This window comes from Piliocolobus tephrosceles, chromosome 5 (genome assembly GCF_002776525.5).
Source record: "Piliocolobus tephrosceles isolate RC106 chromosome 5, ASM277652v3, whole genome shotgun sequence".
Lineage (NCBI taxonomy): Eukaryota > Metazoa > Chordata > Mammalia > Primates > Cercopithecidae > Piliocolobus > Piliocolobus tephrosceles.
In genome coordinates, this window is record NC_045438.1 from 33,027,791 (window position 1) to 33,043,495 (window position 15,705).

General features: G+C 41.0%; 1 protein-coding gene across 1 annotated transcript in view; it reads right to left on the reverse strand.

Moving 5' to 3' along the window:
- LOC111554891 overlaps window positions 1-15,243 on the reverse strand; it is a 55,443-nt gene extending 40,200 nt beyond the window's left edge. The window contains exon 1 of the mRNA XM_023230588.2: window positions 15,118-15,243. Coding sequence (XP_023086356.1) covers window positions 15,118-15,186 — 69 coding nt within the window. The 5' untranslated portion in view covers window positions 15,187-15,243. The remainder of the gene's footprint in view (window positions 1-15,117) is intronic.
- Window positions 15,244-15,705: the final 462 nt, after the last annotated feature.

The following is a 15,705-nucleotide window of genomic DNA, read 5'->3' on the forward strand; positions in this document are numbered from 1 at the left end:
TTCTCTTCTCTTCTCTTCTCTTCTCTTCTCTTCTCTTCTCTTCTCTTCTCTTCTCTTCTCTTCACTTCTCTTCTCCTCCCTTCCTTTTCTCTTCTTTTCTTTTCTTTTTGTGACAGGATCTTACTCTGTTGTCCAGGCTGGAGTGTACTGGTGTGATCATGGCTCACTGCAACCTCAACCTTCTGGGCTCAAGCGATCTTCCCACCTCAGCCTACCAAGTAGCTGGGAATACAGGCATGTGCCACCAGCCTGGCTATGTTTTTTTATTTTTTTATTTTCTGGAGACCTGAGGGTCTTGCTATGTTACCCAGGCTGGTCTTGAACTCTTGGGCTCAAGCAGTCTTCCCATCTTTACCTCCTAAAGCATTGGGATTATTGGCATGAGCCACTACCGCTCTGGTAAACTGAAAGGAAAAGTTAAGATATGGACGGATAAGTGTCAACAAGGCAAAAGAAATACAAAACAAAAGAGCTTGATATTAAAACAGAGGGATGGAATGCCCTCCAAGTTTTCAAGGCTTTAATTATAAATATTTTAGTGAATGGGGAATAACAAAGAGATTCTAAAGATCATTCAGAGTGTTGATGAGTTACATGGATTATGATTTTGAATTTCAAATGGATTTTAAGTCTTAATGTAAGGCAGATTAGAAAACAAAATTTCACATTAAATTTATTAAATTAGGTCAAAACTCATCAATAACTAATTATACATTGGACATAAGTATTTCGATATCTTTTTGTCCCTCAGTGCCTTGTGCATATGTAACTAAAAAAGCAGAGAAATTTGGTGTCATTTGATTTAATGAGATCCTGTGCAAATGAAATACTTTTTTAACACTGAAGCTAGACCATTGGAGTGCTCCAGGGACAACTATCTATAGAAGATAAATTAATTATGTTCACTACTTCCTAAGCCTATAGAAACAACTAAATAACTAAATGAGAGAATCAACCTGTTGATCATGTGCAGGTCTTTTGAGAAATGACCTTTAGTCAATAAAATCCCAGAGCACAGAGGTTTCATAGCAGCTTGTCTTCAGGCAGACTTATCAGCAAAATCACAATTTATACCACAACAAAATGTTCAGAAAAGTAAGTTATAGGGGTAGGTCATAATTTTGAGGTCTGTCTTGATAATATCTAACATATTTTGAGTGCTTAGTGTGTACCAGGCATTGGGGCTAAATACTTTACATGTATTATGTCGTTTAATCCTCATAACAGTTCTTTGAGGTATTATTGTTATTATTATTATTTTATTATTTTGAGATAATAATAAAATGACACTATATGACATCCAGGACTTGGCCTTATGAGGTCTTCAGCTTCCACATGCTGTCTTGAAGTACTCCCTGTTAGAAGCCAGCAGCCATCTAAGTCTATCTTAAGACCATGATACTGTGAGGATGCCCAAGCTATGTGGAGTGAGAGGCCAATAGAGATGCACTAAGACACCAGACATGAAACTGTCTTGGACTTTCTGGCTCAGTTCAACCACCAGCTGAATGCAGCCAAGGAAAGACTCAGCCGACGTCACAGGGAGCAGAACCTTCCAAATAAGTGAAACTGAATTCCCAATCCACAGAATCCTGAGCAAATAAATGACAGCAGCTTTTGCCTACCAAATTCTGGGTAGTTTGCTTTGCAACAATACTAACATAAATTTAGTAGAGTTGGACACAATTTGAAAGAAATATGGGCTGGGTGTGGTGGCTCATGCCTGTAATCCCAGCACTTTGGGAGGCTGAGGCGAGCAGATCTCTTGAGGTCAGGAGTTTGAGACCAGCCAGGCCAACATGGTGAAACCCCGTCTCTAATAAAGATACAAAAGTTAGCTGGGTGTGATGGCAGACTGAGGCAGGAGAATCGCTTGAACCTGGGAGGCAAAGGTTGCAGTGAGTGGAGATTGCACCACTGCATTCCAGCCTGGGGCAATAGGGAAGATCACTTGAGTTTTGAAGTTCAAGGTTAAAGTGAGCTATCATCGCACCATTACTTTCCGGCCTGGGGGACAGAGAAAGATCCTGTCTCAAAGAGAAAGAGAGAGAAAGAGAGAACGAGAGAGAGAAAGAAAAAGAAAAGGAAAAAACGAAAAGAAAAAAAAACAAGGCAATTTACAATGAAAAACGCCTAAGAGGAGAGTGGAAATAAAAACACAAGATTAAAACCAAATTCAGTGACTAAGAAGTTCTTTCTTTCTTTTTTTTTTTTTTTTTTTGAGATAGAGTCTCACTCTGTCGCGCAGACTGGAGTGCAGTGGCACAATCTCCGCTCACTGCTACCTCTGTCTCCCAGGTTCAAGCAATTCTCCTGCCTCAGCCTCCCGAGTAGCTGGGATTAGAGGCATGTGTCACCAAGTCCGGCTAATTTTTTGTATTTTTAGTAGAGACAGGGTTTCACCATGTTGGCCAGGCTGGTCTTGTACTCCTGATCTCGTGATTCACCTGCCTCGGCCTCCCAAAGTGCTGGGATTATAGGCGTGAGCCACCGCGCAGCCTAAGAAGTTACTTCTAAAGATTTGTCCAATTTGTTCACTGAAATTTATATTTAAATTTACTTTCGAGTTTCCTGGCAACTGAGGCAAACCTAAGAGATTATATCATGCTAAATGTGATTTCCTTCAGAAAAGAAAAATCTTTAACCTACTACTAAATTATAAGAACACTTTACTATATGGATCCCTTCACAGGGAACAGTGAATGATAGAGGAGACAATGACTTCAGAAGAGATTTTATTTAACCGGGTGCGGTTGCTCATGTCTGTAATCCCAAAACACTTTGGGAGGCCAAGACGGGTGGCTCACCTGAGGTCAGGAGTTTGAGACCAGCCTGGTCAACATGTTGAAACTCTTGTCTCCACTAAAAATACAAAAATTAGCCAGGCATGGTGGCGGGTGCTTGTAGGCCCACCTACTCGGGAGGCTGAGGCACAAGAATCACTTGAACCCCGGAAGTGGAGGTTGCAGTGAACCAAAATCGCGCCACTGCACTCCAGCCAGCCTGGGCAACAGAGTGAGATTTCATCTCAAAAAAAAAAAAAAAAGGAAAAGGAAAAGAAACCCAGACTCGACTAAAAATACAAAAATTAGCCCAGCGTGGTGGTGCTTGTCTATAGTCCCAGCTACTTGGGTGGCTGGGCAAGAGAATCACCTGAACCCGGGAAGCAGAGGTTGTAGTGAGCCATGATTGTACCACTGCACTCCAGCCTGGGTGACAGAGAGAGATCCTGTGTCAAAAAAAAAAAAAAAAAGTTACTTACAATACAGATGTGTCTAGATGATGGAATTTAAAAAAATTTATTCAATGTATTTTACTGTTTTTTCAGAGATGGGTTTTGTTCTGTTGCCCAGGCTAGAGTGCAGTGGTGTGACCATGGCTCACTGCAGCCTCCACCTCCCGGACTCAAGTGATCCTCCCACTTCAGCCTCCCAAAGTGCTGGAATTACAGGGATAAGCCATCATGTCTAGCACACAATGGAACTTTAACATAAACCAAACAGAATAAAATGCAAAGAACTTTTGATTTCTATATGGGTTTTCAGATTAACTCTCTTCTTTCTCCTCCATAGACCTTAGGCATTTCACAATATTTTGGCTTTCTGTTTCAACATATACTTATTGATAACCCCCCAGGGGCCAGGTCCTGAGGGTTTAATTGTATGTAAAAGAGAAGGAAGGTGCCTACCCTCATAGAGACCATAGTCCAGGAGGACATTAATTAATACTGAAGGCATTCATTAAAAAACTTTACCAATACGCAATTGCAAACTGACGGGTGCCATAAAAAATAGCACAAGGCTGGGCGTGGTTGCTCATGCCTGTAATCTCAGCACTTTGGGAGGCCGAGGTGGGTGGATCACCTGAGGTCAAGAGTTCAAGACCTGCCTGGCCAACACGGTGAAACCCCGTCTCTACTAAAAACACAAAAATTAGTCGGGCATGGTGGTGCGTGCCTATAATCCCAGCTACTCAGGAGGCTGAGGCAGGAGAATCGCTTGAACCCGGGAGGCGGAGGTTGCAGTAAGCCAAGATCGCGACACTGCACTCCAGCCTGGGCAACAGAGTGAGACTCCGTCTCAAAAAAAAAAAAAAAAAAAAAAAAAAACACACACACACACACAGGGAGCTATCATGAGTATGTCATGGAGGGACACAATCCAAGTTTCTGGGGAAGGGAGTGGGAGAGTGAAGGAAACTTGTTATTTCTTTTTTCCTTTTGAGACAGGGTCTCACTCTGTCTCCCAGGCATGGTACAGTGGTACCATCATGGCTCACTGCAACCTCCACCTTCTGGGTTCAAGTGATCCTGGCACCTCAGCCTCCTGAGTAGCTGGGACTACAGGCACTCACCAGCACACCTGGCTAATTTTTAAATTTTTTGTAGAGATGGGGTTTTGCCATGTTCCCCAGCTGGTCTCAAACTTTTGGACTCAATCAATGCACTCACCTCGGCCTCCCAAAGTGCTGGGATTACAGACGTTAGCCACTGAGCTCAACCTGGAAGCTTGTGATTTCTTAGTTTCTTTTTCCCACCTTAAAACTTGACACATCAAAGTGCTCAATTCATGTTGGCTGTTGATGATGAGAATACAAAAAAATAAAAGGGGGGAAATTTCAACACTAATTCTGAAATAAATTCTGAATCTGTTATTTCAAAGGATGTTAACTTTAGAAATGAAGACACATTAGAAATTTCCATTTCTCTGATTTTTATAAAAGAATGAAATGTATAATGCAAGACGTAACTGCCAAGGTACTAGATGAAAAAAAATTATACATTCTGAAATTCCATCTGATAGAGATAAGTTCTGAAGGGTTAATCTCAATTGCTTGATTTAATGTGTTTGCTTTGAACCAGATGAATAATAATTAGCAATGGCTTCACCAACTTATTAGTGACAATGTAGAGAAGGTGTGGGCCCTTTTACGTAAAAGCTGACTAATAGAAAAATAAATTAGATATGACTGTTTTGCCAAAGCTGATAACTAAGGCCCTGTATGCAATGAGTGCCAAGTCCTGGTTGTTTCTACGTAACATTTAATGTTTGAAGGCAAGTGGTTGAAGGAGAAAGCAATTATATTGATGTTCATTGGAGAAATTCACTTACAGATTGTTACAACAATTGTGCAGGGGATTGATTCCAGGACCCCTGCAGATCCCAAAATCCATAGATGCTCAAGCCCCTGATATAAAATGGCATAGCATTTGCATATTGCCAATGCGTACCCTCCCTAACATTTAAAATGATCTCTAGATTGCTTATAATAGCAAATACAATATAAACGCTATGTAAATAGTTGTTATACTGTATTGCTCAGGGAATAATAAGAAGAAAAAAGGTCTGTATGTGTTCAGTACAGACGAAACCATCTTTTTATTCCCCCCGCCAAATATTTGACCTGCAGTTGGTTGAATCCACAGATGTGGAACCCATGGATACCTGGAAGCAGTTAAAATCACTCTAATATTTTCTCTAAATTCTTACTTCTTCTCTTCATCAGTACTCTCTCTATTCAACCAAGTAATGATATCACAATTACACATGGTACCTCTTCCCCAAGCCCTTTGATTACATTGTTTTTATTGATTCATCAAGCATGTATTATTGAGTTTCTACTATGCACCAGGCACACAGACAGAGCTGTGAACAAGACAGACAAGGTCTGCACCCAGCACGTGTATATTCTAGGTTTCAAAGAAGCTATATGAGGCTGTGAAGAGGATTCTTTTTTAATGTCTTTATTTTTATACTACCCCTCCACAGCCTTACCCCAATCTTTTAAACCACACTGGAAGCCATGTACTCATTGTTTTTTTCTGTAATTTTTTTTAACAGTACAACCTAAATAAATACTGGCCCAGAAAGATTCAGAGTTCAAAGAAAATTCAGTGGCTTTCAGAAAGATCATTCTATGGGAAAGATCATATTTCTGAGCAATAAACGTTATAAATACAAATTCTGTTTTATTTTTAATTCTCAAACTATTAACTTTCATTTTTTCCCTTCCCTGGCATATTTTAATTTTGGTCCTACAGGGACTTGAGTCTAAATATGTTTTAACAATTTGGGGGACTTTTTTTTTTCACCTTGCTATTTCTAGAGACTAGAATCTTTGAGCTACCAAGGCCTTTCAAACTGGCTGTTGTTACTATAACAAACTCGGCGACAGCAAGATGTTCCTTAAACCACTGGGTTAGAACGAGAATCCTTTGTTTTCTATGGGCACAAACCTAGGAATGTTTCTTTTCTTTTCCTTTTTTTTTTTTTTGTTTTTGTTTTTGTTTTGAGACTGAGCTTTTCTCTGTCACTCGGCTGGAGTGACGTGGTGCCCTCTTGGCTCACTGCAACCTCTGCCCTCCGGGTTCAAGTGATTTCTGCTGCCTCAGCCTCCTGAGTAGCTGGGATTACAGGTGCATGCCATCACACCCTGCTAATTTTTGTATTTTTAGTAGAGATGAGATTTCGCCATGTCGGCAAGGCTGGTCTCAAACTCCCGATCTCAGGTGATCCACCCACCTCAGCCTTCCAAAATACTAGGATTACAGGCGTTTGCCACCATGCCCGGCAACCCTAGGAATATTGCACTTCATGCTTTTCTCTTTTGCCTTGCTGTAGCTTATCCTCCAGAGACAACAGAGAGAGAGAGAGAGAGAGAGAGAGAGAGAAAGTGGAAGAACCACGTGACCAGTCATTTCCCAAAGCAAATGGCATTTTGGGTGAATGCCCTGACCTAGGAGGGAAAAAGAGGCCAAGGTTACTCTAATGTTACAGAAGTAGCTAAGTGAATTCTTCTCAGAAAAATGTCACAGCAGGCTCTAGAAAGCAATTAGAGTAATATTTTGGCACCTCGAACTACCAAATAGAAGATTCCTCTACTGCTCTAGTTACATCTTTGATTTTCATTTCCCTTTGTTGTAAATACTTACAACGTCATTTCAGAATGCTGCAAAAAAATAGATGTGAGAGTAAATAAACTATAATAATAATCCTTTCTCCACATGCCATGGCAGCTGCAGGAGGATGCCAACGCGGCACCGAACTTGTGTTACTGCCTGCTTTTCCTGTCCTCCTCCTCCTCCACCTCCTTCTCCACTTTCCACACATGATCTTTTATAAATTTGCCAGCATCACTGTGCAGTTTGCCAGAGAAACTTGGCCACTTGCTGGGTAAGCCTGCTCTTAGACCAAGGACCAGGGTAGGTCACTGCTGCTGTCCTCATTTGTGGGCCAGGAGGATGCACTGAGGGTGAGGTCCAGAACCACCTGCTTTCCCATTAGAGAGGATCTGGATCTCTATAGAGACACTGCATATCCCTTCAGTTAAAGCTCTTTGAAGACTCTGTTTACCCTATGAGCTGAACTTTCTTGAGCCTCATAGAATGGGTAAAAATCTTCATCCCCAGCTTGGTGAGGAGCCAATGATTTCACGCTCAAACAAGCTGACAAGCCAGGAACCCTAGCTTTCCTTAGCAGGCAGGAAAAGCATCCTACTCATAAGTCAGGAGTCTTCTCTGCCAATGTTAGGAAAGTTGATATTTACCTTTTTTATTTTTTTTTGGACTTATTTCTTAAAAAAAATTAACTAGTATGTAAAAAAAAAATCACACTTTAAAAATATGCTTCTACAATATTTGCTCTAGGGAACTATCTTTAGCTTGACCTAAATTACTAATTAAACTTTTCTATTGATCCAATTCCCATTACCATTCCTGCTTTTATGCTTTTATATTCGGAAATCTCCAACATGCATTTTGATGGCTCCACCCGCCACGTTCCTCACTCCCGCCCCTTCATTTTGGTTTTGCTTTACCTTGTTAAGCACTTACAGATCATAAAATACGGGTGAGCTTAGAATATCTCTTACTCCAGTGTTGCATATGGCACCAGTATTTCAGCACCAGCCCTTTAAAATATGGTGCAGAATTTCAAGGAACTCAGCTACACTTTCCATTCAAAATCCCTCCCAAGCACTGTAGCTAAGAGCCTATCTCAGGATTTTCTTGAGAGCTGCTGGGGAGGCAAAATATCTATTTAACGAAAATGGCTCATCATCCACATTCTGCAGTACCGAGACTAATTCCCCAGCACTGCCAAACCCAGTCTGCTGAACTCCCTCATCCAAACTCTCTAAGACTTAGTGGTCAAAGTGCCAAAGGCATCAGTCTTACTCACACTCTGTGACTCCTAAGACTTTGTTGAAAGTGAGGATAAATAATAATTGGAAGACATTTTTAGGATTCCAGTTGGGAGGATACATAATGCAGATACTATATAGTATTATTTATTTATTTATTTATTATTTATTTATTTATTTATTATTTATTTATTTTTTTTTTTGAGATGGTGTCCTACTGTGTCATCCAGCCTGAAGTGCAATGGCGTGATCTTGGCTCACTGCAACCTCTGCCTCCAGGGTTCAAGCGACTCTCCTGCCTAGGCCTCCTGAGAAGCTGAGATAACAGGTGCCCGCCACCACTCCCAGTTAATTTTTGTATTTTTAGTAGAGACAGGATTTCACCATGTTGGCCAGTCCGGTCTAAAACTCCTGACCTCAGGTGATCTGCCTGCCTCAGCCTCCCAAAGTGCTGGGATTAAAGGCGTGAGCCGCTGCGCCTGGCCTACTATATAGTATTGAAGTTAGTAATTCTTATTAATGCAAAATAAAAGGAGATTAGTGAATCAATGCTACATCTGTCTTGTTTGGCCTGACAAGAAAAGTATCATAGAAGAGAAGGTGTGGTATGCGCATTGGGTCAGCAAACAAGCTGAGGTCAAGCTTCCCTAAGTACCTGCCAGCTGTGAAGGGGTAGTGGCAGCTTGTCTTTGAGCCAGATTTAGGTTACATTTCAGTCTTAATTTATATCTAATCCATATCTAAGCATAGAGAGAAATAAAATGCATTAGATTTCTTAGCCACTGAAGCCTGTTTAAAGGAAGGAGGAGGAAGGAGAAGAGGGCAATGACTTAGGGGCAAGTCAATAGAAGGATTCATTCTTTTATTTTATGCATTCTTTTATTCAACAAATATGTTTTAACAAGTAGGGGATATAGTGAACAAGGTAACCCGTTTTTCGTCCTTAAAGACCTTCCAGCTGGGTGCGGTGGCTCATGTTTGTAATCCCAGCACTTTGGGAGGCCAAGGCGGGTGGATCACCTGTGGTCAGGAGTTCGAGACCAGCCTGGCCAACATGGTGAAACCCTGTCTCCACCAAAAAAAAATTAGCTGAGCATGGTGGTACACATCTGTAATCCCTGCTACTTGGGAGGCTGAAGCAGGAGAATTGCTTGAACCTAGGAGCCAGAGGTTGCAGTGAACTGAGATAGTGCCACTGCACTCCAGCTTGGCAATAGAGTGAGACTCTGAAACAAAAACAAAAACAAAAACAAAACAAACCAACCACCTTCCTCCCCTGTGGCAGCTACAGAGGAATAAGCAGTACTAATGTGACAGTACAGTGTCACTGGGGCCGTGTGCTGTGTTGTGGGCGCAGGCTCAGGTGGGACTCGAGCAGCTTAGATTTTAGCTATTCTGAAGAAAGCACAGTAGGAACCACTGGAGTCTCTGCCACGTTCTGGGAAGTATGATCAAATACATCTTGAAAAAATCTAAAGCAGACTTCAGATTCATTAGAAAGCATTCCTATCGCTCTCAGCAGTGGCTTGGAAAATCTACCTCTTCATAGCTAAGGCCATAACAACAACAACAACAACAACTAAACACCTCTTTGGGTCATCACAAGTACTTTCCAATTTGGGAGAGCCAGTTCCGCAGCAGTATTGGCATCATCGCAGTGCACTCCAGTGACGCAAATGTAAAGACTGGTGATGGTAAACGAACTACCTGAATTTGAATTCCGGCTATACCTCTTCCTAGCTCTATGATCTTTAACAAATTAGTTAACCTCGGACCCTCAGTTTCCCTGGCTATAAAATGGGCATAATGAAGGATTTTGAGAGTTACCTGAGTAAGGTGCTTTGAACAGTGCTGCTCAATAATGTTATCCCTCTGAGAAGACAGCGAAAGTTTCCCATAAGAAAAGGGCCTTTGTTATTCCAGTTTGGATACTTTAAGCAGGCATAAGAGAACAGTAAAAGGAAATCAAATGAAAGGGATGCTGTCTATGAAACAGTTGTGAAGAATAAGCACTTCAGAGGAGCTTAATTTAATTTCTTAGCTCTGCTAGAGTAAACATTGTACCCAGGCTAAAAACCTTTCCTTTGTTCCCATAGTTATTAGAGAAAGGAGGAGGCCAGAGAAATCATATCATTTCACTTCTCTGAACTTCACCCTGGATTATTTAATGTTGACAGGCATTCGGGATGTATAGAGATTAAGGACACAGACTCTGGAGCCTGGTGCTGGGATCTAAACCCTGATCCTGTCACTAACTAGCTATGTGACTTGGGGCAAGTTCCTCAACTTCCGTATACCTCAATTTCTTCATCTATGAAATCACAATAATAAAAGTACCCATCTCAGGTATTTTTATATACGATTTTTTTTTTTCCTTGAGATGGAATCTCACTCTGTTGTCCCGGCTGGAGTGCCGTGGTGAGATCTCAGCTCACTGCAACCTCTGCCTCCCAGGTTCAAGCGATTCTCCTGCCTTAGCCTCCTGAGTAGCTGGGATTATAGGCACCTGCCATCACACCCAGCTAGTTTTTGTATTTTTAGTAGAGACAGGGTTTCACCATGTTGGCCAGGTTGGTCTCGAACTCCTAACTTTAAGTGATCTGCCTGCCTAAGCCTCCCAAAGTTCTGGCATTACAGGCTTGAGCCAATGCGCCCGGCCTGTGTATGATGATTTAAATGTGTAATGTACTTAAAGCTCTTAGAACCATGCCCAGCAATATTAATGCCATTTAAGTGATAGTTATTAGAAAAGCTACTGTTATTAAGGAACAACGCAAGGAATTGTTCAAATGCATATAATCATAAAATATGGAGTCAAGGCTGGGTACGGTGGGTGGCTCACGCCTGAAATCCCAACACTTTGGGAACTCGAGACCAGCCAGGGCAAGATAGTGAGACCTTGTCTCTGCAACCAACCAACCAACCAACCAAACAAACAAAAATACAACAATAAAAATGCAGAGTCAAAATGGAAGGATCTTGTCAAAGTTGTTAGTCACTAGGCGGTTAGTTCCATAAGATAAAAAGTGGTCATTTTGTTCCTACTCTATTTGTTGAAAAATGAACGAATGAGGCATGAAAGGCTTGACTAGTTTGATGTTCATGACTTAATAAAGAGGAAAGCACACAAGATCTGGAAGTGGAAACCGGAAACATGAGTCCTGGCTTAACCTCATTCTAATTTGACAGGTGATTTACCACAGGTACTCAGTTTCCTCATCTTTGAAAGAGGGAAGTCAGAGGAAGAATTTCTGACGTTCATTCCACATCAAAAATTCTGCAGCGTTAGATAGACTTTCGAATTTTACAAAAGGTAATGTAGTCATGGCTATGGAAGTCTTTCTCACATACCTGTGTATTTCCAAAAAGGATTATCGAGTTGGAGACAATGTCATTTGTTTGTGTTTTCTAAATCATTACATAAGAATCTGAGCCATGAACAGAACAAATCTTTAAATCCATGAAAATGAATTACCTTTAGCTGGATTGATAACTTTTAAAGCTCTTGGATTGGGAGAATAAAACTGATAAGGACATTTTTTCCATTCATCTTGAATGAATTTTTGGAGACTCTTAAGAGTAAAATATAATGTATACACATCTAATGCTAATTTATCATAAACATGTAATGAAAGTAGAACTCTTATCTAGTTTAGTTTAGAAATTCTCTGCTAAATGAAATTAAGCTGATTTAGTTGAGCTTTTAAAATATGAGGGTGAAAAGCATAAATCCAAAGGATTTTGTAGAACTAGCATCCGGACTGTCTTTCTTCAGATTATGTTCCTAGAATCTGGGTTCCCCAGGGCTGCCTCTCATTACTGTCAGCATTAAGGACTAGAAAGGAGCTGGAAGAGGCTTGGCCGCCTTGATAGGTTTTTGGTAGTGGCATAAAGATTTCACTTGGTTGGGGAAGTGGGGAAGGGCATAGAAGAGTCTGCTGTGGAAACAAAAGAAAAGAAAGGGAGAGTGGTCTGAAATCAAAAAGTCTGGATTACGTATACAAGCTTTGAGTCAAATAAGGTTTAAGTTTTAGTTCTGCTACTTTTTAGTTATGTGACCTTGGGCGAGTGGCTTAATCTCTCTAAGTCACATTTTGCACATTTAATAATGTTTCTTACTTTACAGTGTTTTACTGTGAAGATTAAATGAGCTAATACACGTAAAGCACTCCTACCTAGAACATAGTCAGCTCTAATAAATAGTGAGTGCCAGACCAAGGGCAGATAACCTATATTCTCTTTTAGCTTCTTATGCTCCCTCTGGAATGTCTCAGAAGCATAGGAAGCACTGTTTAAACCTCCTGCAATGAAAATTCATTCTTTTTAATGAGCCCTAATAGACCCTATGGGTTTTTTTTTTTTTTCCCCAAAATCTATTCATAGTTTAATGTGGGCTATGGACAAAGGTTCACTTTGTAAGACTGTCTAGCTAGGTTAAAAATAAAATATGCAGAAATGTGTGGAACTTCAACAATAGAATATAAGAAAATGAATTATTCTTAACTGAAAACAAAGGCATTATAGTATATGAATGTGTATGTGAAGTAAAAGTCTGGAAAGTATAAACATCAGTATGGTAATAGTTACTACATCTGGGGAAGGGAGAAAGATTGGAGAGGAGATGGGACATCCTTTATTATTGTTTTAATGTTTTATAGATTTATTTACATATTGTTTAGTTAAAAACAAACAAACAAAAAAAGCAAACCAAAAGCAAAGTCATGGTACAAACTGAAATAAACATTTAGAATGCAGAATTTGTGGAATAAACCAAAGTAGGCAAGAATCAAAGAATTTATCCCTGGGGCATTCAATGACTTGATACAAGGTCACCTTCTACTTAGTTAACTGTCCTTGAGGAGTAAGGAGAGTGCAGGGGCAGGAGAGATGTCTGATCCTGTCTCCAGCAACTGATAGACCCAGTTAGAAGGTAGATGAAGCTGCCTGCCAGTTATCTTGGTAGAAACTTCTTTCTGCATGTACTCAGATAAGACATCAGTACCCTGGGTGGTTCTTTGCAAAATTCAAGGTCTGCAGAGTCACCAACTGAAGTCTATTTGGTAAATTTACTTTTAAGCAAAACAAAACCAAAAGGTAAATTAGTATTTCTATTAGTACATTTTGATAACAAAGAAAATAAAAGACAATTTAAAATGTATGTAACTTAAGTCCACATTGCTTAAGAACATCTGACTGAGGAGTTTTAGAATATCCCTAATACCATGAAATAAATACCGTAATTAAAAGGCAGTCGAATTTAAGTACTGGATAATGGGCTATGGCATTTTTAAAATTAGCAAAATATTTGTTTATTATTGTAAATTAGGGCTGGGCCTGGTGGCGGACATCTGTAATCCCAACAATTTGGGAGGTTGAGGCAGGAGGATCACTTAAGCCCAAGAGGTCAAGACCACCCTGGGCAATATAGCAAGACTCCATCTCTAAAAAAAAAAGAAAGAAAGAAAGAAAGAAAATTAATTTTCATAAAGAGCCCTTCCCTTGGAAAGAAATATTTTGGCTACAGGGAAACACGAAGAAGCCTTGTGGAGCTCTGTGAAGTTGCACTGACTTGCTTTCATTCTGCTTGCAGCTCCACTAGTGAGATATTTCACATGGTACTCCCGCTCCAAGAGCAAGGGCCAGGACAGGTTGGTTTCATTTTGGTTTTAATGCATATGCTTTGGCCCACAGACTTTGAGAAAGATTTTGCTTTACTGATGAGAACTCAGTCAAAGGTGCTTGGGGGCTTTCGCTGGCCCTCTAGCTGGGCCTGACATGTTGCCTGCGTTTCTAGCCTTGCCTTCCCACCTTGCCCATTTGGTGCAGGGAGGTAGTCCAGCCCACCCTGAAATTCACTGTGTTAGGTGGATGAGTTAACTGAAGGACTGTGTTTCAGGAATGGCACAGAAAGGACCTGAATTAAGGGAAGGACTAATGAATGGAGAGAACCATTTTGGAGGAATTGCCCTAGGGTATTATATAGGATGGGGCAACTGGGGGCTGGAGGATGTTCCTTTTCTTACCTTGCTTAGAAAACACTGTCCTTAAGAGTGTCAGTCATCATTCCTTCAACAATCATTCATTTCCTACCTCCCACTTGTGTATAAATTTGCAGATTTACACAGACCACCAGTGTGGTCATCCCAGTGAACTGAGTTTATTGTGAAACATACATGCAAAAAATCATTTTTTTCTCACCTACAACCAATGCAACATTTTTATTTTTCATACTTTGAGTTGAAGAATAAGGAGTTTAAGAAATAAATGCATACAGCAACATAACCCTGAATTATCACTCCAATACAAATACAGACCTCCCACTGCTCTCTCCTCAAAAAAAAAAAGAAAAAAAAAGGCAGTTATTCCAAGCAAAAGCAAAAATTGAGGCAACTTAAAATAGACAATTTTAAATGCTGGATTCCATCATTTCATAAAAGGTCATTCTAGTCCTTTGCTATTTATACCATAGATAGAGACATAGCAAATTATTGGCTGAATGGATTTGGGAAGACAGAAGCTGCTGCTTCTGACAAATGAAGATGATAATGCATCACTTGAGACTGAGTGGATGAAAGGTGTCGAAAAGTTGAACCCTTCAAAGATAAGACAGAGGAAGCTGCTAAATTAGCCCCTGACTAAATTACTAGCCATAACTGTACTCAAGCCAATTCTCTTTGCAACTGCCTTGTAATCTTTGTTGTGGCTTGAGAGAGAAAAATCCCCATTCCCAGCTCAAACCCTTTTTAAGGCATCTCAGCCCAACCCCCTCCTCCCAATAGCAACTCTTCATAGCCCCCTGCCCCTCCTCCAACAAATTCGAATCAAGGCAGGTATAGTTCTCAGCTTTACCACTGCTGTCAGAAGCACGGCTTACATTAAGGGTTTAGCAACAAAACCTTAGGCTTACTTCAGGCAAACATTCAAAAGCATTTAAGAGAAGCACAGAAAACAAAAGAAATAAGCAAAACCTGTCCTTACCCGCTTCTTAAAAAATTGGAAGGCTGAGCATTTCTTGACTGGGAATCCATTCATGTCTTTGTTTACCATTTTCCACCGTGGGGAATTCACAGTTATAGATCCAGGGTGGCACCCGCCTGGTTAGTGCATATCTGTTTCCCCGGTTTACCTCCTGGAGACAGTTAATGAAGACTGAGCGGGATGGAGAATCTAGCAGGGCTCAGTTCTTCACTCGCTCATTCTGCAGCACCAGCTACTGCAGCAACCTCTCCCCACTTTCAGTTGCCACCGGCAGCGGCTTTTCTCCTTCCATCATTGCTCCGAAACATATGCATCACCGCTGCAGGACCCTGGGGGCCGGACGGTGGGATACGGCCAATCTCCGGAGAGATGCTGTGGCTCCTACCGAGCGGGAGAAAGGTACCCCTCCCCGCCCCCAGCTACCTGGCTGCTCCTCGGCGGCCGGCGCGGGGAGCGAGTCGCTCTTCTCCAGGTGATGCGCTCCTGGAGGCTGCTTGAGAAAGGAGAGTTGTTTTTGATTGTGCAAGTTCCAGTGGGAGCTGTAGTTAAGCAGCTGAGAGAAGGAGTAAGAAAGAGCAGAAACCAGAG